This window comes from Macrobrachium nipponense, chromosome 22 (genome assembly GCF_015104395.2).
Source record: "Macrobrachium nipponense isolate FS-2020 chromosome 22, ASM1510439v2, whole genome shotgun sequence".
NCBI lineage: Eukaryota > Metazoa > Arthropoda > Malacostraca > Decapoda > Palaemonidae > Macrobrachium > Macrobrachium nipponense.
In genome coordinates, this window is record NC_087213.1 from 68,308,011 (window position 1) to 68,333,413 (window position 25,403).

Below are 25,403 nucleotides of genomic sequence, written 5' to 3' on the forward strand. Positions count from 1 at the left end.
TACTTGCAATCATCAGGGAGTCTAACTTGAATCCTGTGTTGGGTTTGAGGGACAAGTATTCCAAATACTTACCCATCAGTCCTTTCTCTTCATTTCCCCTCTTCATTCCTGGGAAGACTTTGTACTCTTTCAGGCAGACGTCTCCATGCCTAACTGTTGTGAGCTTCTGACCTCTAACCAATATTCACTTGACTTCTTACTTTGGCTTTGACTAGTGCACGATTGTTCAAGGTACATCTGATGTATACCGACAGTCAATTGGTCATAGTGGCCTCTCATGCATAGGGTCTTTTTTGGAAGGTCTTACCTCTCGGATTTGGTTGCAACCTGAGAGTTGCATGGACTTGGGAAGTTGAAGTGTCACCCAAGCAAGGTAAGTATCTGCAAGTGTAACAGATACAGCAGCAAGGTGGCCCATGTCTGAACAGGTCTCGACAGAGATAACCATCTGGGCAGTTGCAAGCTGTCCTTGGTCACCATCATCACCAGGGAGGCCGGTTCTTCATGGACAGCTTCTCCTTCATTCCTTTCAATGCAGAAGGGGGTCCTGGTCTTTGGCAATGGGATCCCGTTCCTTTCCTTCCTTTCTTGGGGAAGAAAGACAGGACTTAGCCAAGGATTAGATGACAGGTATCTCCTTTGGAGTGTTGCTACACGATTCCCCTCCTAGGATACTTCGTACCTCAAGGCATTGACTAGAATAGCAGTCACCTGCAATTCAACAGGTTAGGTTGAGTTAGGTTAAGTTAGGTATCTAACTCAACCTAACCTAGCCTAAACTAAACCAAGCGTAACCTAACGTAATCAGCACTTCAATATTCAGGATCTGAAGATAGGCACTCCATGGTGTTGATAAGCAACAGTACTGTGGTAGTTTCATAGCTTACAAGAAAGGGGGCCTAGTGTACTTTTTTCTCCTCAAATTGACGATGCAGGTCGCACAGGTGGACAGTAGCACATTCAGCACAGTGGTCAACAAGACACATTCCAGGCAAGATGCATTTATAAGGTCAGTAGGTTCAGTGTAGGGTCAGTTGGTCTTGGCACTTTGACATTCCGAAGGATTATTTGACCTTGGAAGACAATTGAGTTAGGCCTTCTATCTTGACACTGAAGCTGTCTGTTTGGCCTTCTTTCTGGAACATGGGCATAATAAGCAACAGTCATACCACATCGAAAGTACCACTTTTCGGTCGATCAACTAAGTTTAGCAACATTGGGGCTGGTCAGTACTTAGATGGGTGACCTAGGAATACCAGTTACAGTTGGCATCTTGAGACAACTTTTGCATCCATAGTACAAGTTCTTAACTTACGCCTTCTCGCTGTTCTGTTTGATTCGCGGGTGATCATAAGGGTATGATCATTCCGAATCTAAGGACACTGGAGGTTTCCAAGTGACTGAAGCCATTGGTGTTACCACTTAAAAGACTTGACCTTCAAGACTGGGTGCCAACAACTCATAGTTAGTTCCGGCTCAAGCAAGAACTGGTGTCCAAGAGCACCATTTCATTTGACTTCATGTAATAATCAAACTGGCATGCTTCACAGCTGACTTTGTGGACAAAGTGCATTCCGGGGAAGATTTCACAAGGTCAGGAGCATTAGTGTACTCCTTACATTCTGAAAGAACCTGTTGGAGAGGTACTGAGGATGGAAATGTGGGTACGACAGACCACATTCATGTTGTTTTTACCTTTGAGATGTATAGATCCTTGGATGACTGCTATCTGCGATAAATTATGTTAGGAAAAAAAGGGGCTGTTTTTCTGAATATTCATGAACTTTACAAAAAAAAGGGGCTGTTTTTCTGAATATTCATGAACTTTACAGTAATATTTTTGATGAAATATAGTGATGTTTAAAAAGTATAAGACACTAAATATAGGCAAGGTGGGAAGGATGTTAAGAGTGTTGGGAAGGATGTTAAGGAGCATAAAGGGATTTTGACGAAGGAAAAATCTATTTCTGGGTGATTGGCTCGTGTCGCCCTATGAAAGTAATACTTAACATCATTCTTTCTAGGTAAAATTATCCTAAATTACCAGAGAAAAACAAAATTAAGAAATGTCAGTAAAACTGACCTCGCTCACTCTTAAAAAGAAGTGTCGGTATGAAATAGGGGCGAGTGTGGAACACTACCACGAGACAAACACCAATTAGAACTTCCCTCTCAGAATCCCCCCAAGAGAGAGCCGATACCAACGGGCGATGCAGCCTCTACTACTACTACTAGAGGACGCCACGGACAGCAGCGCCCCTAGCGGACATCCTTAAATAAAACATAAATACATCTGTCCTGCAAGGGGGAAAACAAACCATAAAAAAAAGGGGATGGGAGGGGTTTTTCATAGGGCGACACGAGCCAATCACCCAGAAAATAGATTTTTTCCTTCGTCAAAATCCCTTTTCTGGGCTCAGCTCGTGTCGGCCTATGAAAGATACCAGAGAAACAGACAAGATGGAAAAGGAAATAATGAAAAACAGATTAAAATGATGGATATAATATAAGTAAATCAGATACAGCATACAAAATAAGTACTTAAACTAACTTATTACAAAAATCAATAACAGAATGTTAGTAAACTTAAAGTACTTAAATGGTAGATAATAAAATTATAAATATGCATGTAAAACAAGGAAACTTTGGATTTACTTAATTAGAATATATAAATACAAATATATACATATATGTGTCCTACCCTAGCATAAAAATAAGGGTAGGAACACTCAAGTCCATCATTAATACAATTAATACAATTGCTTCAAATATATACGAAACACATTGTCAGTGAAAGTTATCACAAACCCCAATGGAGAATTATACAAACATATGTGGCCTACCCTAGCATAAAAATAAGGGTAGGAACACTGAAGTACATATCAGTACAAGGGTGGTTGTCCCTAGCAAAAAAATAAGGGACAAACCACTATAAGACACAACGGCTAAGGCTATGATGTTGAGTAGCCTGACGATAGGTTGAGGCATGTTGGTTGAAGTAGGTAGAAAGGAGACCTGGATCAATACTACAACTACTGAGCAGTATCAGGGGAAACTATGTTTCCCGCTGCTACTGCTGAAAACTTTAAAGATTCCAAGGACTTTAAATAATGCACCGTTTAAAAGACTGTCGGGGATTTCCATCCAGTATACTTTCTAAGATCCTCAAAGTTCATATGTTGGAAATAATTAATTGAGGTGGCTACTCCCCTGATATCATGTGCTTTTGGGAATGACTCAGGGTTTGGCTTGTTTAATGAAGTAAAGGATTTGCTGTCTAATGCCTTTAACTGATAAAGTACCACCTTTTTCTCTCATGAAGAGAGCACCCGAGGATCTAGAAGCAGTGCGAGATAGAAAGGCTCTAAGAGTTGATACTGGGCAGAGAGAAGGATCCTGTGGAAGTGGGATAACCTTCCAAGGAGCCCACCTTGCAAGAGGATCTTCATTTTTGGCTAAAAAGCTCACGATCCGGAGCAAGTAGAACTTCTCCTGATGGGAGGAATTCCACATGACCCGCATCCCTGGATAGAGCCGACAGTTCTGAAATTCTAGCTCAAGCTAGGCTTAATAGGAATAGCGTCTTCCTCAGGAGCATTATGAATGTACAAGTTGAATTGTCAGTATCTGAGGCTAGTTTGAGGACATCATTTAAGAACCATGAAACTGTAGTAGGCCTCTGAGAAGGTCTAAGTCTAGCACAGGCTTTAGGGATAGATGTGAAATAAGATTCAGTCAAATCTATCTGAAAACCTACTTGAAAGATTTTCTTCAAAGCCGACTTATGAGTGGTAATCGTGCTAGCTGCTAACCCCCCTTTTTCAAATAAGGATCGAAAAAAGGATATAGCCAAATTAACTGTCATGGTTGTAGTGTTCGATTCTCTCAAGAAAGATGCTAATTTTTAACAGCTGAGTCATATTGTCTAATGGTTGACTCTCTCTTATCTGATTCTAGGAAGAGAAATATTCTGTGGATCAATGTCAGCATCTTTATTAGCCGCAAACTTCATGAAGTCCATAAAGTTAGGGTCTGGAGAGTTCCTGAGGAAGCGAACACAGTCCTCATTTGTACTGATTGTGATAGTTTGGGATTGGGGATCCGTTGAGGTCGGAGACCCAATTCCAAAAGAAGAGGATACCAGTTGCTCTTGGGCCAGTCCGGTGCAATCAGAGCTACTATCCCTTTGAAAGACCTTAGTTTGTCTAGGACTTTCAAGAGAAGATTCACTGGAGGAAAAACATAAATTCTCCTCCACTGATTCCAATCCAACGACAGGGCGTCCGTGGCATAAGCCAGAGGGTCCAGGTTGGGGGCCACATAGCAAGGGAGCTTGTGGTTCGCTTGTGAGGCGAAGAGATCCACTTGGAGACCTGGGACTCTCTGGCTTACCCACTGGAACGACCCGACGTCCAAAGACCACTCTGATTCCAGAGGAACTGACCGGGACAGAGCGTCTGCTATCACATTTCTTACTCCTGCTAGGTGAGTGGCAGACAGATGCCATTTGTGTTTGCTTGCTAATGCAAAGATGGCTATCATGACATGGTTCACATGCTTGGATTTGGACCCTCCTCTGTTGATGCAATGAACTACCACTGCACTGTCCAAAACTAGCCTTAGATGAGACTTTCTTCGGGGAAGCAGTCTCTTCAGAGTAAGAAATACTGCCATTGCTTCCAACACGTTTTATGTGGAGCTGGCGAAATTGCACTGACCAAGTCCCCTGAACCTGTTTGAACTGAGAGTATCCCCCCCCCACCCGGACAGGGATTGCATCCGTGTAATGGTTAACACTGGGAGGGGATATTGAAGGGGTACTTTCTTGGCTAAGTTCTTTACTTTTGACCAAGGCCGTAGTTGGTTGCGGAGGATCTGTGGAATTACTGACAACTTGTCTCGATATTTGGAGTTTGCTTTTGACCGCCAAATTCGATTTATATCTTTTAGCCTTGCTTTCAGAAGGATATCTGTTACTGAAGCAAACTGAAGAGACCCTAGGATTCTTTCCTGGTTTCTTCTTGACGTTTGTTTGCATTTGAGAAATTGTCTGACCGATTTTGCTATTTCCTTCCGTTTGACCACTGGAATGTTGATAGATTGTGGGAGGACAGATCCATTGGATTCCTAGCCACTGAAAACGAGATTCCGGGAATAAGTCTGGATTTCGTTTTGTTTATCTGGAACCCCAGATGTTCCAGAAAGTGAACTACCTTTTTGGTAGCTTTGAGACATTCCTCGACTGTTGGTGCCCAGATCAACCAATCGTAGAGGTATGCCGCTACCATGATTCCCTGAGCTCTCAATTGTTGTACAACCACTTCTGCTATCTTTGTGAATACCCTGGGGGCTACATTCAGACCGAAGGGCATCACTTTGAATGAGAATGTCTGATTTCCTAGCCTGAATCCTAGGAATGGGCGGAAGTGCCTGGCTATAGGGATATGATAGTATGCGTCTGTAAGATCGATGGAGCATGTGACGGCTCCACGCGGCAGTAAGGTCCTTACTTGCGAGAGGGTAAGCATCTTGAACTTGTCGCAGCGAATGAAAGAGTTTAGCTTTGACAAGTCTAAGATTACCCTTCTTTTTGTTGAGCCTTTCTTTGGCACGCTGAATAAGCGACCTTGAAATTTTAGATGTTTGACTCTCGCAATAGCTCCTTTCTGAAGGAGTTCTTCCGCGTAATCTATCAATTCCTTGGACGGTATCTGATGGAATGATTTGATTGGAGGAGGATCTTGGATCCAGCTCCAGCCTAATCCTTTGGACACTATGCTCTGTGCCCAACTGCTGAACCCCCACCTGTGGCGGAAGAGGAACAGCCTCCCTCCTACCTGGGGAGCCTCATTGCTGATGGGCGGGTTGGCCACCACGCCCTCCTCTGAACTGCTTACTCCTTGTGCCCCTTCCTGCGCCACGGTGACGAAAGTAACCTCTCGCCCTACCCCTCGGTTGAGAGTAGCCTTGAGCCTCATAAGCAGGGTTTAAAGGCAGGCGGAGATAGCGTAGGAAGTCGAAGGTTGTGCTTGCTGGGGCACAGGAGGAGGAAAGGTTGGGATTGCTTAGATGTAGCAGGTTGTCCCTGTTGGGTAACTGGGACTGCCTGCACAAACTGCTGCTGATGCTGGAGTTTTTTATATGGCTGGAACCTCTTACCAGCCTTCTTTGGCTTCTTGCCAGCTGTGGGAACGGATTCCTGTTTCCTCTTAGAGGAAATACCCCACCTAGCTCTAAGGCTCTGGTTGAGTCTAGCAGCTTCGTGGTGGACTTCGTTCACTGCGGACTCTGGGAAGAGATCCGCTCCCCACATGCTCGCAGCCAAGAGTCTATTAGGCTCGTGCCTGATAGTGCACTCTTGAAGAACATGCTTTCGACAGTTCCTCCTGGCTTGGAAGAAGTCAAAGGCGTCTAACAGAACCGTCTGAAACTGCGATTTCGCCAGGATCTTGAACAGCGGTTCGTTAGCGTAAGAAAGAGCAGCCATTTCCGTAACAATGAGAGAGTTAAGGGACCTGCCAAACCTAGTTCGCGCATCGAACTCTGCCTGGATTAGGGAATCCGGCAGCCTTGGTAACTTCTCACCGAACTGGTCCATAGCGCAGTCCGGCTTGAGTTTACCCAGCGTGAAAGTAGCTGGCAGGTTTTCCCATAACTCTCCGAAGGCGGGAAGAGTGGGAGAAGTAGACTCCGACTCTCTCAACTGTGGAACGGGCTCATCCTTGAGGACTGCCTGAAGTGCCTTCTCCACCAATTTCGTGGCGAACGGAAGAGAGACCTCCTCTTCCGTTGCGAAAATAGTGAAGGGGCTCTTATAGGCCTGGAGTCTAGTATTAGTACACTCCCAGTCCTCAAGGCAGTGAACCCATTCCCGTTGGGCGTGATCTCTACTGTAGAGGACTGACTCCTTCGAGATCTTGTCCTCTCTCGTAAGAGCGTTGGCGTCAGCCTAGCATACCCCATGAAAGGCTGTGACAGACCCGGAGGATAGAACTCGAAGTCCTCAATCCTTCGAGTGCCAAACTCCGGGATCGAAATCATCCCGTCCTTAAAGGGAGCATAGGCGCTACTCTCCATGGATTGTCCATAGAGAAAGCCGGCAAGGAGTCGTAAGACGGAAGTTGGAGAATCCCCGTGCTAGAAGCAGGGGAGACTGGGGGAGGAGCCTGAGATAGCCCAGCTACCCGATCCTCATTCTCTCTCATCCTATTAGAGAGTTCCTGGACCGTCTGTCCAGTTTGAGACAGACTGCTCGACAATTGCGCGAACATCTGCTCAAAACGTGTTCCCCAAGCTGAAATTTGGGAAATTTGAACCCACCAACGCTCCTACCTGCTCCATCATCCTGATGAGACAGGAGAGGGAACGCGGGCGCTGGTGCTTGCCACCCCCCCCCCTGCCGGCATAGCCGGAGAGGGGGCAGCGGAAGCGGGAGAAGGCAGCGACTCGGAGGTAGCGCGAGCCTTTTCCTTCGAAGCCTTGCTTCTGGAGCTCTTCGACTGGGAAGAGCTCGGCTTAGCCTTCACCGCGTCGGCGTATGAAGTCGATGACTTCCTGGCCGCAGAAGACGAAGACGACTTCTTAGAAGTCGTCTTAGACAAACTTTTTGTCTTCGTTCTCTCTTTCCCTTCTCTTAGGAGGTACAGAGAGAGCGGGAGTGTGGCTAGGGATCTCGGATCCCGGAAAGCCTTGGAAGGAGGCAGAAGAAGAAGGGACAGGAGAAGACCCAGGAGCGCCCAAGGAAAGACCTTGGGCGCCCGACAAACCTACCTCAACCAACAAATCCTCACTTACTACCGCCATCGGCTCGAGATTCAGGTCCAGGGCGGCGACGTCCGGGACTGACTCCTGGGAGGCTACGACCCCCAACGAAGTCTGGAGTTCCTGCTGGATGGCGGCTATCACGGGGGCGGCGGCGGACAAGGGGTCGACGTAGCCCGTCGACTTGCCCGCAGGGAAGATCTGGATGGCCAGCTTTCTATCCAGGATATAGGGCTGGCCCTTGGCGGCGTTTTTTCCAAAACCGCCCACCCACCCACGCTTTCAGGGTGGCGAGGGCGACTTCCCTCACACCGCTAGCCTGAAAGAAAGGCTGGATTAGCTACCAATTGCGGACAGGGTTAACAAACTTACGAACTAGAAGTTGTTAGTAAATTCATAAGTAACCTCATAATGGACTTACCCCATCCACCAGCTGCGCGACCAGGTCGTAGCATATAGTGCAGGCCTCGGGGTGCCAGACGATGGACTCGTTGTACGAAGTGGCACACGGGGCGTGAGACCTGCACTCGTCATGTCCACAGGGGTCATACAGCGTCGCATTACAAGCGAGGACCTGGCAGTTGGTAGCCTGTAAGTGGAAACGTACATGAGTACAGAGTAAACACTTACAGCCTAACATATGCTCCGCTGGTGCCGGAGCGATAAAGTTAGATAAAACCAGAGCCCCGCTAAAATACGTGTGGTAACCAGGTTGGAAGATAGGCATGGCTCCGCCAGTGGCGGAGGCACAAGAATCAACCAATAAGGAGTGGTGGTAATGGAAACCACGACGTAAAATGGCGGGGATGGTTGATAAAATGAAAATAATAATACACAATTTCATTGTAAAATATCTTATAATAGGGTTATATATCCTTAAAGTAGCAAAATAATAACATAAAAGCAACCCCTCTCCACCCGTCTACTAGAAGAGTGCGTAGGTAAGGGTAAGCTCCCTTCCGGTAGCGGGGGAGAGATATAAGGATATAGTAGGCAAGCAATCGACCATCCATGCACCCACCCTGCCCGCTAGCGGAGCCAATATACTATAACCAAAGGGGCCCCGGCTGCGACGGAAGGCTCCTTTCGTATCGTAAGGGAGGTGGCTGAGAAAAGGGGAGGGGGGATGGAGGTCCCGGCGAAACACGGCGGGAGCGAGGAAAGGGGGGAGGGATGGCCTACTCCTCCCCACCTCACCAACTACCCGTCTGGAGATCCGGAACCTCATAGTGGTCGCCCTATACCCCCTGCTGGCGGGACCCCCCGGCACCTCCGAGAGTGTGAGAGAAGGCGATGAGGTTGTTATGACAACCAAGGGGTCCCCCAGCTCCTCCCTACATCAGAGAGGGAGGGAGGGGCAGGGTAAGGTAAGCTATAGTACACGTGACCGCGAGTGGCCTAGGCCACGAGCAACACAACCGTGGTAGGGCCACGTGAACCAAGCTGTACCAACATGTGGAACAAGCACCTAGGCTAGCCTAACACCCTAAATAAAACCATAATTGAAAAGGGGGAAGAGACACTGTTAGTAAAAGAGAAAGAAGCCCAGGAGGAGGCAGACTGTTCCGAAAACAGAAGCCTACTCGGAGCCAGCGATAGCCGATGTAGAGCAAGAGCCGGGATGCTGGGCCGAATAAAAATAATAATAGCCCTAAATACCAAGCTAAGAGAATGGTAGGAGGGCTGACTAGCTAAACTCGTGTAAACAATGAATGTGAAAAAAGTAGCCCATAAGCATAAGAAGTCCCAGTATGGAGGACCGGGAATTCTTACGAGGCGGCATGGCCGCCACGAGACAACCGAGGAACCGTATTTGGCCTATAAAAGGGAAAATACTGGTACCCGGAAGATAAAATTACCGTAAAAGGTTACTTATGAGTTACTTAACTTAGCCGTGGCGATAGCAGAGCGTTCCATGGTTCCAAAGTAGTTAATCTCACGAAAAAACAAGAGCACAAGAAAATGGCGACTAGTCGCTGGTGCTAAAATTAAGGATGTCCGCTAGGGGCGCTGCTGTCCGTGGCGTCCTCTAGTAGTAGTAGTAGAGGCTGCATCGCCCGTTTGGTATCGGCTCTCTCTTGGGGGGATTCTGAGAGGTAAGTTCTAATTGGTGTTTGTCTCGTGGTAGTGTTCCACACTCGCCCCTATTTCATACCGACACTTCTTTTTTAAGAGTGAGCGAGTCAGTTTTACTGACATTTTCTTAATTTTGTTTTTCTCTGGTAATTTAGGATAATTTTACCTAGAAAGAATGATGTTAAGGATTACTTTCATAGGCCGACACGAGCTGAGCCCAGAAAATACACTCAGTCAGAACATTTAAGCTTGCTCTATAATCCCATGCAGTATACATTGCCCATACATGAAAGGAAAGAACTGAGCCAATGAAAAAATAAGGAATCTTAATATTTATAATACAAAGAATAGTAAACTTTTAAAAGCCAAATCAACAAAAATATATACAAGCTGATAATGAGGAAATTTGAACCCACAAGAGCAGAAGTCCATTCCATAATATATAAGGGTTATGGTACAGTCCAGAGTTTGAGAACATTTGTAAGTGGTTAGCACATGACATTTTAATTTTGTGGAAAAGAATGCTTTTATAAAGCAGTGTATCTCAAGTTTTGTAAACCTTGTATGTATTGCGTCAATAAGATTGTATGTTTATACATGATTGTACAGCATAAAAATCTGTCAGCATTGCATTTGATGTAGTGATAATTTATACATAGCCACAAGAGGAAGAAAAATTGCATCAATGTTGTTTAAAAAAAGTATTCTAGGTCATTAAGAAAATTAATTTCTTAATATTGGGACTTTCCAAGAAATTGTAAAGAAAGTACTTACTATTGAGTGTAGAAGTCATGAAGTAAATTTCTGTTAGATACCAACTCCCCTGGCAAGAATTTTCAAGATTGCCTTTTAAGGTAAGGTCATCTCATTGTGGTCATTCGAATGATGCTGGTGTCTTATTAGTATTTATTTCCCCTGAATTAAGATTTGAGGGATCTTAACAGTTCTCATGCAAGTTATGTAGATAATATCAAAAGATGTTAGCATTTACCAAGTAATGTTTTTGATAGTCACACAGAAACATGGTAAGAAGATAGAAAAACTACAATGTTCCTTGAAATTTAGAATAAAGTACACATGGCCAGTCAACTTCATTCCAGTGGGGTTGGTATCCAACAGAAATTTACCTCATGTCTCTGTGAAACAAAAATTTACCAATACGTGCCTTGTGTAGGTTTATAATTGATGGAGGAAATCTAGTGAAAAACTCTGAGGTTTGCCAGACTATTGCCTTAAACCCTCATTTTTCATGATAAAAGTTGTCTATTAGCTATGTTAATATTAATACAAACAGAATATTTATGTTAGGTGGACTACAGCTAATTGCAGTTCACCCTTACCTCTAGCCAAAAGCTTCATACCTTTGGCATTTAGCCTCCTATAATACTGGCCCATGGAAGTAAGGGAGTTTTTTTATAATTTCCTCTTATAAAAGAATGCACCTTATAGGCTGGCAAATATTCCATATGTAATAATTTTTCAAGAGATGAATAAATACTGTATGAAAAAATTGCAGATTACTGTCCAAGGTAGTGCATTACTAATGAAAGATCTGATACTTTCTATATTATAACGTTTGAGACTATCTGTAATCAATTAAGACTTCCATTCTTCAGAGGTCCAAATCTTTTGGTTTACAATGCAGCTGACATTGTTTTCATGAAGACTTCAATGAAATTAATTTTGTCTTGCATGTCATGAAATTGAAGATTGCTGGATTAACAGTGCAACAGCTATTATTTTTATAATTACCTTGTTGAAGTGTAAATTTTGTCTTGCCTGCCATTAAATTGAAAATTGCATTTCCAGATTTCAGCTTTCTTTTGCAAAGAAAAATAATCCATCCAGGAACATCAAAGCATCCACCCATCTTATTTGTCCAACGGCTGTTGGTGAGAAATATAAAGCAGCCCTCAGTTGGAAAGTTCCAGCTGTAACCCATGATTGGGTTCTTGCTTGTGCTAGAAGTGGCAAAAAGGAGGATGAAGACTTGTATAGGGTTGATTCTGATAATCGTGTGATCCTTGATTGCAAAAACATCATCCGCAATCTGTTTGGTAGGTAGAAATATTCTTATTGAATGAGTTATGTTTATTATATTTAAAATTATGAAGGATATTACAAAAGTGTGAACATTATTTCTTTGACTCCCTGAACAATTTTGTTAGATTTTTCTTTTTCTTTATAGATTTGCATGTTCTTGGAAATGAAACTGTAGTGGGGGACACATTGATGGGCGAGGTTGCTCCAACTGTCAACAGTAAGGTGAAAGCTCTACGGGAAAAGGGATCTTTCCAGTCACCTCATGAGGTCAAGACTCCAGATATGGAAACTATAAGAAAAAGTGAGTCAGCTTTACTCTAGGACTCTAAGTAAAATTAAAGTTTTTGCAAATACCTATTCATTGACAATTGTAGAAGAGCATTGAGTTACTGTTAAAATAATTAAACAATATTCTTTTATCAGCATAGTAGCAGTAATAATTATTCTTTCAACTGCATGTTAGCAACAGTAGGAAGACAGAAATAGTGGCAGTGCTTAAACAAATTTTCAGGTATTCCTTTCAACATTTATGCTAGCAGGTGCTAAGTAGAAATTAGCAGTTTAAAAATTCTTTGGTATTAAAATAATACTAAGTTTTATTTTTAAGTATATACTGTCTTAGGTAGCCTAATTCAGAAGGTTATATTAGATATTTATTACTTGATGGTTAGGAAAAAAGTGATAAGATTGAAGTAATGAGCATCTTCAGGCATTTTGAAATAAGAGAATTGAGTGTTTGAAAATAATGAATATTTTGTCTGAAGTTTGAAAAAAATCTTCTGGAGAGGTCCAAAGAACCTTCAAGAAGATGAAAATGGTCAAGTCCAGGAACCATCACGAATTGCATGTAATATGTACAATAAGAACAAGTGGAGAACCAGTCACTGAAGAATGGGCAACATTTTATAGAAATATTGAATAGGAAAGATTGCTGGAGCATAATTAGTCAACTCCAGAAATTCCATACTAAATGGCACTGGTATCATATATTGTAGACTATGAAAAGGCACGCAGCACATTACCAAGACAAACTATTAGATGTACATTATAAACATTGATGAGTGTCAAAAAATTTGTTGAATGATCATATATTTTATTTCTGTCACTTTTCTGAGAAAATACAAAAATCAAAACATCTTTACGTTTGATTGTTGAAATTAACTAAACAAAATTAAAATACAAAAACAAATTGTCCTCTGCATGGAATGTGACTTGTAAGATTCATCAGATTATTTTTGGGGGTAGTTTCTCTTGCCAGATGGGTCATTGCCTATCTGCACAAAGATGATGTGATTCACCTTTTTGCCCCCATAACGATTTTCTTTGTTGCAATTTATCTGGCAAGTTTCTGAAGGGTAAGATAACAATTTTTTTGGGGATAGAATTGCATTGTATTTTTTGTTTACCTTTTGTTTCTTTTTGAGCTCTACCATTTTTCATAATAATGAAGGAAGCTACACAGGAGTACAGAAAATAATAGCCCTTGGGAGCTACTTTATGCAGGTGGCTTTATTTTGACAGTAGAATCAGAGGATGACTCGTCAGAAATGTTTAAAAGAGGGAATACTGGAGAGAGGATTGAAAGTCAGTAAAAGCAAAACCAAGCATATGGAAACCAAAAGGGAACAGAGGGGAAAATCAAGACTAGAAACTGGCCATTTGAAAATTGTAGGAGGGCCATATATGTGTGACTGCAATTCAGTGCATCAAATGTAAAAATGTATCACAGGAGATACTTTGAAATTACAAACTATTAATGAAATGAGGAAATATTTAATCTGTGGTTTATAAGAGAAAAAAGAATACCTTTATCATCTTGTGACTTATTGAATTGTAAACCTGTATGGCAGTAGTAAGAAAAATTCAGTGTAATGAATGAAGAGAAGAAGTATTCCATGATTAATGGTAAAAATTAATGAGATGTTACTGAGAAATTGGTGGATACAGGCTAGAAAATAAGACTGGTCTCAAAGATTGAGATAGTTTGGTTATGTACCTAGATTGGGAGAGGATTGTTATGTCGGGAATTTTGGATATGAAAGTTGGAGATCAGTGGGAAGGTCCAGGAACTCATGGTAAAGGAAAATAAGTTTTCAGTCATGGCAACATTCTTAGACTTTGGCAGGAATTGCCTGCAGTTTTTATACTTAACCCTTCGGATCACTTACAGTTACTGCTATCCCATTTTTGGTGATTTTCATCTAGAGTATATTTTGTCTGTTTGTTTTTAATTGAACATGTACAATAAATAACAAATATTCTTCCTTAACATGACACCAAATTGAATATCATTAGCATGAATGGTAACTCATAGACTGAAAAAAGAAAAAGTTATTTTGGTCCTTGTCCCAAAGCTCATGCACTTTGGTAGACAGGACTGGCAAAAGCCATATGTCTTAACCCTTACTGCCTGGGCTAAATGTATACATTAAAAATATCCCAAAACCAAGTATGTACTCTTTATGGTTGGACAGACAAAGCGAAAAAAATCACTGGAAAGAGGAAGATACACACGTACATTTTATAAGAAAAAATAAAAAAAATTTTCTATACCAGAAGTCATTTCTAAAAATATGCGAAGTTTAGCTAGTTATACATGTCCGAAGCAAAGGACCTTGAACTGGAAGGCTTCCTCTCCAAGACTGAAGCAAAGGAACTTTCTGGATGAAGGGTGGGTTGAATCAAATGCTGAAGTAAGCATCCTTCAAGTCTGTGACAGCAAGAAGTCATCTCTTATCACTGCCAGAGAACTGGCAGGGGGCATTCTCCATCCTGAACCTCATTATCCTTACAAAGTGATTTTGAGAAGAAAGGTCAATCGCTGGTCTCCAGTCGCCTGTATCCTTCACAACCAGGAAAATCCAACTAAAACCTCAATGAAGGACGCTGCACTTCTTCCACGACCCCCTTGTCCAGTGTAATAAAGTGTAAAGAAATTAGGGTAGATATAAAAAAGAGAGAGAGATATCCACGGATAGACTGATGGATAGACAGAGAATAATAGAGAGAGAATTGCATTAAATCAACGGGAGTGGTTGTTGTATAACCCAAACAAGCGGAGGTGTTTTATTGGCGAGCAGCAATTAAGAAAATGCATTTTTTATTGTAGTGTCTTACCGAACAATTATAGAGCCGTGATTTCCACGAGCGGCAGGATACTAAATTCAAATTTAGCGCGTCGGCGTCGCCAACACTGGTGGTGATGACGTCATCTCCCTCCACTCGCGGGAGAACCAGGTACAACTGCCCAGGTGAATCCAATTCTTTTCCTGCCGGCGTCCGGTGAACATCGGTGGTCGGTGCGGTTGGATGACTTTGCTTCGTTTTTTTTTTCTTGTGGATTTGATCTTCGGAATTGGTGAAGTACTCTTTTTTTCGGCGTTGTTATTATTTTGCTTTTTATTTAGGCGTTGCCATGTCGGATTCTAGTCCGTCGGGAGTTAGGGTTTTGCATCTCAGGATGTAAAACTAGATTATCCAAGTTAGAGTAATGATTCTCACACTAAATGTGTTAAGTGTAGGGACAGGTTTGTTCAGCAGATCGAACATGTAACGAGTGTAGTGATTGGACTGATTCTCAATGGAAGTTTTTTAGTTCATACTCGGAGAATTAGCTAAAGACAGAATTAGAAAAAGCAGCGCTTAGGGAAAGTAGACTTAGCTCTGCTTCGTCTTGCGATGCATCTGTTCCTTCTGTTTCTCCTCAAATTGTTATGTCTCCTTTAACTACACCTCCTATTCCTCCTACTAATCCCACTTCTCCGGCTTCCTGTGTAGTTTCTTCCGACACCATTGCCAGTCTGGAATCGAGGTTAGATCAGAAATTTTCGGTACTAGCGAATACGGTTTTGCAACTTGGTAATTCAGTTAAGACGTTTTTGGAGAAAAGCGGCTTCAGGTAAGAGTGCTAGTTGAGGGTGCGTCTGTGTGCCTGGACACGTCTCCTAGACAAAAGGTCATCACTGTCCAGCTCCCCGCACCCGGGTGAGAAGACAATACCAGAACGTCCAAGGGAGTCGATCGGGATTTGCCCACAGACCAGGCGGCCTCTCTTGTTGAGCCTTTTGTTGCGCCTCAACAGGGCTCGGTTAAGCGTTGGAAAGGTGTTGCGGTCAGACGCCTTTCGAATGATTCAAGCGATTCGTCTCCGGTCGCGCGGCGCTCTTGGCGAGATTCGCCCGTTTCGCGTCCCTTAAAGAGGCGTTCAGGCGCCGATTCTTCGCCTCCTCCAGTCAAGCGGTATAAGGAGCCTGAGAGTAGGGTTGCGCCGCGGCCGTTAGCGGCGTCGTTCGTCGCCTCAATCTGTGCCTTTTCGGCTCCATCTACTAGTAGAGATTGTGGTTTTAGCGCTGTAGCTAGCAGTTCTAAGGGTGTTTCTTTAGGCGCTTTTTCGTCTGTTACGCCTGATGCGCCTGTTTCGCCTCGAATTTCGGCGCCTCCGAGCGAGGCGCAAGTAGTTTATCCGCCTCCTGCTGAACATTTGATTCGTCTCTGGCGCCTTTGCGCAAGCAGTTAGAGATGTTAACCAACTGGATGAATGAGTCCAAGGGTGGTTCGAAACCTTCAGATCAGGTTGTAGTTCCGTCTACTTCTTCGGCGGTATCGGAGAATGAAGAAGAAGTAGAGGAGGAGGATTCACATCACCTCTCGTGTTATTCACGTCTCCTTAGATTTCTTCTGGTATCTTATCCAGATTATTTTGAGAAAGCGGCTCCGCGCTCCCCAACTTCGACTTTTTTGATGAGGAGGAAAACTTCAGACCCTCTCCTCCCAAAACTTGTTCTATCTAAAGCGGTTAGACATTCGTTGAAAGAGACTGAGAAATGGATGTCTATGAAAAGAGACTTAGGGAAGGCTCTTTTTGGCTTACCCTCCCTCTAAGTTGCTTCGTAAGAGGTATAGGTTTTATGTAACTGGGGAAGCTCCTTCTCTGGGAGTTTCTGCCTCCTCCCAGGGAGACTTCTCCAGTTTAATCGACTCCCTCTGAAGATCTGCTTTGCCGCAGCGAAAGTTTTCTTTACAGCGCCGGAGTGGACACGTTGTAAAGAATCAATTTAAACTTTTGGAAGTCTTTAGCTTCCTTGATTGGACTATTGGCGCTTTAGCGGCCAAGATCGAAGACTGTCCTTCTCTTTCTCAGGAGTTAGCGGAGGATTGGATTGGTGTTCTGTCCTGTGCGGACAAATCCATTAGGGATGGATGTGATGAGTTAGCTTCGCTCATCGCCTTTGGTACCCTTAAGAAAAGGCAACTTTGGTGCTCCTTTGCTTCTAAAAGGGTTACTTCCCAACAGAAGTCTGCTCTCTTGTTCGCTCCTTTTGTGAAAGATAACCTCTTTCCAGACGATGTAGTGTTGTCAATTTCGTCTGCGCTAGATAAGAAATCTACTTCGGATTTACTGGCACAGTCTACTAAGAGACCTAAAGCTCCTGTGGAGACTGTTCCTTCGGTTTCTCCTCTGGCCCAAGTGCCTTTTCGAGGGAGAAAAACCAAGCGCTTCTTTCGGCCGAAGTCGAATTTGTTCGACCTCAGTCTAAGGCCTCAGCCAAGGTTAACAAACCTTCCAAATGAAAGCTCGGTTCTTCATGCACCAGTGGGAGCCAGGCTGGCTCTGTTTTGGGAGGAATGGGAAAACAGAGGAGCAGAAGCCTGGGTAGTGCAAGTACTCAAGTTCGGCTATCGTATTCCTCTCGTTTCACCTCCCTCGCTCTCACCTGTGCCAATTCCATTCCAGGCATACTCTCCGGGCTCAGACAAATTTCTGGCGCTAGCCACAGAAGTGGAAGCGCTTGTTCTCAAAGAAGCGATAGAACAGATAGAAGGGGATTTTCCTCCAGGCTTTTACAATCGCCTTTTTGTAGTTCCCAAGTCATCAGGGGGCTGGAGGCGGTTTTGGATGTGAGCGCCCTGGAAACTTGCATGTCCAGAAAACAAAATTTCATATGGAGACCACTCGTCGGTTCTGGAGTCCATCAGACAGGGGGATTGGATGGTCTCTCTGGACATGCAAGACGCTTATTTTCACATTCCGATACATCGCGAATCTCGGAAGTACCTGAGGTTCATGTTCGAAGGCAAGGTGTTTTCAGTTTCGGGCGCTTTGCTTCGGACTAGCGACCGCTCCTCAAGTTTTCACCAGGGTTCTATCCCCGATAGGAAGCTGGCTGCACATATTAGGAGTAAGAATCTCCCTCTATCTGGACGATTGGCTTCTCCGGTCGGAATCAGAGAGTCGGTGCATGAAGGACCTTGGAACAACTCTGGATCTTGCCAGAAAGTTAGGAATTCTGGTCAACAAACAGAAGTCCCAGTTGGTTCCATCTCAGAGCATCCTTTATTTTGGGGATGATTCTGATGCTCAGTTTTTCGGGCTTTTCTGTCCCCGAAGAGGGTTCAAGGCTGTCTGGAGACAGTTCAGAGTTCTTGGACAAAGGTAAGTTCTGCCAATCAGTGGATGAGACTCCTGGGCAAAATTGACGTCAGTGGAGAAATTGTGACGTTTGGGAAGACTGCACATGAGACCTCTGCAGTTTTTCCTGAGAGCCTCTTGGTGCAGGAAGACACAACCAGACTCGATTACCTTTCCTGTCACAGATCAAATAAAAGAGGACCTAAGGTGGTGGCTCTCTCGAGCAAGGTTGGAAGAAGGGTTAGATTTACGACCCATCCTCCCGAACCTACAGTTCTTTTCCGACGCATCGGACACAGGTTGGGGAGCCCTACTGGAAATCAACGGACTTCAGGAGCTTGGTCGGAGAAGGAGAAGAAGTTCCACATAAATGCAAAGGAACTGTTAGCAATTTTTCTTGGGGCTCAGACAGTTTCGGAGCTTAGTAGAAGGTCGAGTAGTGGCAGTGCATTCCGACAACTCCACGGCTCTCTCGTACGTGCGGAAACAGGGGGGGACTCAGTCTTTCTCTCTGTACGAAGTAGCCAAGGATCTCCTCCTGTGGTCAAACGAAGCGAAGGTTCAGCTAGTCCCGAGATTTGTTCCGGGAAAGATGAACGTCCTGGCGGACGAGTTAAGTCGTCAACAGCAAGTGTTACCTCTGGAGTGGACTTTGGACAACAAGATTTGTCAGAAACTTTGGCGCCTTTGGGGACGACCGTCAATAGACCTGTTCGCGACATCAAGGAACAACCGTCTTCCTCTCTTTTGTTCTCCAGTCCCAGATCCTCTAGCTTGGTCGGTGGACGCAATGCTGTTGGATTGGTCGGGTCTGGAAGCTTATGCATTCCCTCCGTTCGGTCTAATAAGAGAGGTGCTGAACAAGTTCATGTCGCACAGCAATGTAACACTGACGTTAATCGCTCCCTTTTGGCCCAGGAAAGAGTGGTTCCCGGACCTTCTCCAGTTGTTAGTAGACTTCCCCAGACTTCTTCCTCCAGAGAAGTGGCTTCTCAAACAACCTCACTTCAAGAGGTTCCACCAAAACTTGTCCGCTCTAGCTCTGACAGGGTTCAGACTGTCCGGAATCTTGTCAGAGCGAAAGGATTTTCAAGAAGAGCTGCAGAAGCTATCGCTCGTTGTAGGAGAGAGTCTTCTAACAAACTCTATCAAGGGAAGTGGAGAATCTTCAGAGAGTGGTGTAGAAGTGCTAAAGTCTCTACTTCTGCGACCTCTTTAACAGAAATAGCATATTTTCTTCTATTTCTTAGGAACTCTAAGAAACTGGCTCCTTCGACGATCAGAGGATATAGAGCCATGCTCTCTTCGGTTTTTCGACATCGAGGTTTGGATATTTCCTCCAATTCAGATCTGTCGGACCTCATTAGGTCTTTCGAAACCACTAAGCTCCCACAAGATACAGTGGCTTGGAACTTAGATGTGGTGCTTAAGTTCCTCATGGGGCCACCGTTTGAGCCTTTGAAGTCGGCTTCACTCAGGAACTTGACTAAGAAGGCACTCTTTCTTATGCACTAGCTTCTGCTAAGCGTGTCAGCGAATTGCACGCTATAGACAAAAGAGTCGGTTTCTCTCAAGGCAATACTGTATTTTCGGTATCTTTGACCTTTCTAGCCAAAATGAGAAATCCTTTCTAATCCTTGGCCGAGGAGTTTTGTGGTAAGGAACTTATCTGATTTGGTTGGACATGAGGAGGAAGAAAGGCTCTTATGTCCAGTCAGGGTATTAAGCAGTATCTGTTTGCCACTAAGGGTTTATTAGAGGACAATCTTCTAAGCTCTGGACCTCGGTTCAAAATCCCTCTCGTCCTCTCTCTAAGAATGCTATATCGTTCTTTATTAGAGAGCTTATCAGGGAAGCTCACTCGCAGTCCGAGAACGACAATCTTTCCGTTCTGAGAGTTAAAGCTCACGAGGTTAGAGCAGTGGCAACTTCTTTAGCATTCAGAAAGAATTTATCTTTAGCTTCGATTCTTCAGAGCACGTTCTGGAGATCGAATTCGGTTTTTTTGCGAGTCATTATCTCAAAGAGATAGAAACGGTTTTCGAGAATTGTAAAACGTTAGGTCCGGTGGCGGTTTCTGGCATGGTGTTGGGAGAAACGGCACAGGGGGTCGTCACCTCTATGCTAACTTTTCACCTTGAATAGGTTGTCGAGTTCAAGGGAAGCTGGGGGTACTGAGTACCTGGGATACTCACCAGTCTGTTATGGTCAGATTTTACAATGGTTGGGTATATATGTTTTTAAATCTGGTGTTGGTGACAAATGTTTTTGTATGATTGAATTCTGGTCTTAGCCAGGGCAAGGGCAATCTTTGTTGTTACTATCCTCCGTCAGTCAGCCTGGACTCGCTTGAACTACGGAAGGATTCCACTCCTGTAGAGGCTAACTTTGGTCAAATTCCAATTCCTCTACAATAGTAAGAAGAGCACCGACCAGAGGCAGTAACAGTCTGCTGTAGCTCTCTTACAAGGTAAGGTACAACAGACACCTGAGTGTTTACTGGTATTGCAATAAATGTAACCATTTAAAAATACTAGTGGTCCACTGAATCCCACCTTCCCATAAATGTGTAATCGCTCTATAATTGTTCGGTAAGACACTACAATAAAAATGAAATTTTCATTATTAAATGAAGTTTTATTGTATACTTACCGAACAATTATGATTATACCCACCCTCCTCCCCTTAGGTGGACGGACGGGCAGAAAGAATTGGATTCACCTGGGCAGTTGTACCTGGTTCTCCCGCGAGTGGAGGGAGATGACGTCATCACCACCAGTGTTGGCGACGCCGACGCGCTAAATTTGAATTTAGTATCCTGCCGCTCGTGGAAATCACGGCTCTATAATTGTTCGGTAAGTATACAATAAAACTTCATTTTAATAATGAAAATTTCATTTTTTAATTGCCACTCGCCGATAAACACATTGATTGTTTTGGTTATTTTTGTCGCCAGAAGTGTCCAGCTTTTGCTGGTAGGTGAAAGGTTAAAATACAGCTTTTTCGTAGTGAATGCCAAATGCATTTTTTAAATTGTCTGCTCACCAATAAACACCTCCGTTTTTTGTTTGGTTATACAGCAACACTTCCCGTTTCTCTAACACAATTCTCTCTCTCTCTCTCTCTGTCTATCAGTGGATATCTCTCTTTATATCTACCCTAATTTCCCTAATCTTCAACACTTCCCCTTGAAGAGCTAAGTACTTCGGGGAGCCATGAGCATAGGTCAGATTGAGAAGAATTGGAGGACTCCATGATAACAACAAAGCACACACACAAACAAACTGAAACAAAGAAATCTTGGGCATACAAGGCAACTGTTTGGAAGGGGAGCAAAAGCAACTATACTCTTCAAGGTGGTCAAAGAAAGACTATCGTGTCATGAGGTTCTATACCTGGTCGGTGACCAGCTTCCACGTCATATACGCATGAGTTGCCAGATGCCACAGATTCCTTTTCTTTACAATCTGATTGTTTTTAACCGGTTTCCAGCCGGTGCAAGAAGATTATCCTATTATTAAGACCAAGAATAGAAATTGATAGAAAATTTGTAATTTTTAATTTTTTTAATACAGTCAACCACAGATTTCATATCCTCTGGTATTAGTACGATTTGGTTTTCGTCAACTTTTTCTGATGAAATTTTGACTCGGATTTTGTACATTTCCTTGGAATTCGTACTCCCGGAAATGTTCCTTCCAGGGCCCATCTCGTGACAAGCCCCATACTGAGAGCCCAAACAATGCATCCCATGTTCTATCATGACCCATTCTGCGTTTGTGTTCATTGTTTTTATGCTTTTTTTTTTATTCAAGTACAATTGCTAAATAAGCCATCATGGAGCCAAAGAAGGTTCCAAGTGCCAGTTCTGTTGTAAAAAAGGTGAGAAACACTAGAATTTAAGAGAGAACTTGTAACAGTGTGTTGGAGGCAATAATTTGTGAAAAGGCAAGGATGTTGCATGCTGATCTCAGTAAGAAAATGCAAGCAAGAATTGCTTCTGTTTGTGAATTTAAGGCCAGAAGAGGCTGGTTTGAAAAAATGAAAAAAAGAACGGGCATACATAATGTGCCGACTTCAGTGAGATAAGGACATCTTTGCAAAGCGGAGTGATGTACAAAATTTTGTTAAGAATTATCATCCCAAGAAAAATGTTATCTGTGTCTCCAACATGTTTAGTGACAGTGCCTTGTTTTACTCTAGGTGCATTTTAAGGAGACACCAGAAAAAAACAAAATGTGTCTGTTGTTTGGCAGGAGTCCATGACTCAAGGTGTCCTAGGGCCAGTAAAAAACGAAGAGAAGTAACTCCAGGTAGGTCCTTGATACCTGAAGTCCTTCTTGTTGGGAATTCCCCTTCCAAACAATTACCTCTCCTCTCTCTCCCCTCCTCTCAGTCTTCCATATTTTAAACAAAAGTCTTTCAATAAAGGTAAGATGTTGTGTTAATGTTCATTTATCATTTTCAATGGTCATTATTTCTCATTGTTTTTTAAGGTAAAGCTGTGGTTATTCTCTATAAAATGTATTTGTTCCAATACGAAATACAAACCATCGGTCCTTTTACAATAGGAAGGAAACTAGCGGCAGCTGGAACGGTCGTAAGCTTCGAACAAGGGAGTTCGGTAGTTAACTGCTTGTCCGACAGTGCGCGCGCCGCTTGACTGGAAGGTGAAGAACCACATTTGCTTTCGGCCGCGTTGGTGGAGGACGTGTTCGTCATTGCTCTCTGCCTGCTTCATCGTTGTATGCTTTGGTGGTGTGTTGTTTTTATTCTTAACTTGGTTTGTCAGTGTAGTGAAAGTGTATTGTAAGTAGTACGTGACTTTCTTTATTACTTTTATTACATTGATTATGGATTCTCGTGCAATGGAGCTATCCCCGCACCCCCCCATCAGCCGCAGAGTTTGCCCTGGTGTGGAGGGCCGCAAGTGTGGGGTCTTTCGCTCTTCCCCGAGATAGATCCTCATGTCCTTTGTGCGGGGCGTGAATGCTCTCGGACCGAGCCATGTAATTTTGTGTGAATTGGTCGGAGGTGCAGTGGGTGCTGTACGAGGGTAGGAGGAAGCTTAGACCTGCCAAGGAGTTGTCGGAAAGCTCTCCAGCGACTCCCTTGGTTACGGACACTTCCTCTTCTTTCCTGCCCCCTGCTCCAGCTCCCGCGTATGGGTGCCTTCCCCTTTTGGGGGGGGGGGGGATGTTTGTTGTTTTCTCGGTCCTTCTCTTCGCCCGACCGTCTGTCGAGCGTAGAGGAGGACGCGAGGTGCCCCGACGTGCAGTTGTATCGGGGTCTTCAGTTCGCTCAGGGTGGGCTGCCATCCCCCCCCCCCCCCCCCCACACCCCCCCCCCCCAAGCACACACATCTCACTACACACACACACACACACACACACACACACACACACACGAGGGGGAGCCCCTCCTAATCACCCGACTGTTGCTTCCTCAGGTGCTCCTGCTGCGGGCGACGACCTCGGCCAGGTGCGGGTGTCGCTGGAGCTCCAGGGCATGCCGAGCGTCCAGGGGCTGCCCCAGCATCTGGCAGGTGCTGTGCCGGTCACCCATGGAGTGGTGACCACCACTACAACCACTGTCTCAACTCCAGGGTACGCTGCCCTCCTCACCTGGTCTACACCCCGCACGTAATGTCAGTGACTCCGATGGCCGCTGTGCAGGGCCCGATCGCTGCCGTGCCGAGGAGAGGCGTGCCTCCCCCTCCCGGGTTCTTCGTGCTGCCAGCCCCTGACTTCCGAAGCCCGAAGAGCTCGCCCTTGGACCTGCCGCCGGTACCCAGGATGTCGCTGGCTGCTGCCCCGTCTCCTGCTGTACCTGACCTGCCTGCCGTACCCGCCGCTCCTGCTGTTCCTGCACCTGCCGACGTCGTCCCAGCCCATGGTGTTGCTGCCCCAGTCGCTGGTCCTTCCGGACAGGTGCAGCCGGGGCCTGTTGCTTCGGCAACAGCAGCCCTGGCTCCATCCTGGATGGAGGACCTGACATCTGTCCTGAGGGAGCTGACGAAGAAGAAGAAGAGAAAGGTGTCGTCCTCGTCTTCTTCATCGTCTGCTGCCGCCTCTTCCCCTTTGACTTTAAAGGCTTCCAAGCCGAGGAAGAAGAAGGCTGCCTCCTCCTTCCCCCCTAAGAAGGCTCCCTCGGGAACTTCTAAGGCCTGTCTCACTTCAGTGGGACGGGGGTTTTCTTCCGCTGGTCCTCCTGCTCCGTTTGGGAGCGGGGCCGTCTCTCCTTTCGCAAGGAAGAAGAAGACGGGGACCAGAGGGGTACCAGCTAACACCGGTACTTCCTCGCCTGGTGCTAGGGGCGCTGCCGCTACACCAGGTTCCGGCTCGGCCTCTCGTTTGCGAGAGGTACCGAGTGTACGGTCTCCCGAGGGTGACCGTGCAGCCAAGGCTCAGGCGTCCGAGTTCGCACGGTGCCAGGACCAAGGCATGGAGCGGAAGGCTGGTGAGAGCCGCTCAGGTGACTCTCTCCAGCCCAGCGATCGCTCTCGTAGCGACCAGCTGGTTACCAGGGTTGCCGTGATGGTCCCAGACCGGCCACGGGCTGAGGCTGGTAAGAGGTCCCCTCGATTGCCCAGCGGTTCGACGTGCCGTGAGAACAGGCACCGGTCCCACAGCGACAGTGGTCTCTGCAGGTCCCCTGACCGCCGCTCCCACCGGGACCGGATGGATAGGGGGACCAGCAGCAGCTCCTCTTGACGCATGGGACTGGGGCTGCTGTTCTCGGTCCAGCCGCTCGCTCCAGGGGAGCGGCCCGACCAGGCCTGCGGCTCAATTGCCACCGCGGGTTGGCTATTGCCTGCAGCCCCCCAAGCGCACCGGTTCTGCCGGTGAGCGAGGGGGGAGCGTCAGGTCTTCCTCTCCTGTTCCTTCAATTTCCACGGGTTACACCGGGAAGGGCGAGGCAACAAGGAGTGATCGTGAGGGGCCCTGCCATGACGCCCTACGTGCCAGGCACAGTCCTCGGATCGACCAGGTTATATGCGCAAGTGGCAGGTAGGAGACCAGGAGGGGTCTGTCGCTGTTCCTCCTTCTGAAGGAGGAGAGTCTCGGGAGCCGTTCTTGCTGGAGGGGCTTGACGGTCCTACTCCTCAAGATGC

The 25,403-nt window shown here is 45.3% G+C and overlaps 1 protein-coding gene across 4 annotated transcripts in view; it reads left to right on the top strand.

Annotated features, from left to right (window-relative positions):
- Window positions 1–25,403, top strand: part of LOC135198778 (DNA topoisomerase 2-binding protein 1-like) — a 116,850-nt gene that overhangs the window by 37,875 nt on the left and 53,572 nt on the right. For all 4 annotated transcript variants that reach the window (XR_010310884.1, XM_064226707.1, XM_064226705.1 and 1 more), the window contains 2 exons: window positions 11,647–11,894; window positions 12,026–12,181. Coding sequence is in view for 3 of the 4 variants with exons in the window: in XM_064226707.1 (XP_064082777.1) it covers window positions 11,647–11,894; window positions 12,026–12,181 (404 nt within the window). In the remaining variant the exon portion in view is untranslated. The remainder of the gene's footprint in view (window positions 1–11,646; window positions 11,895–12,025; window positions 12,182–25,403) is intronic.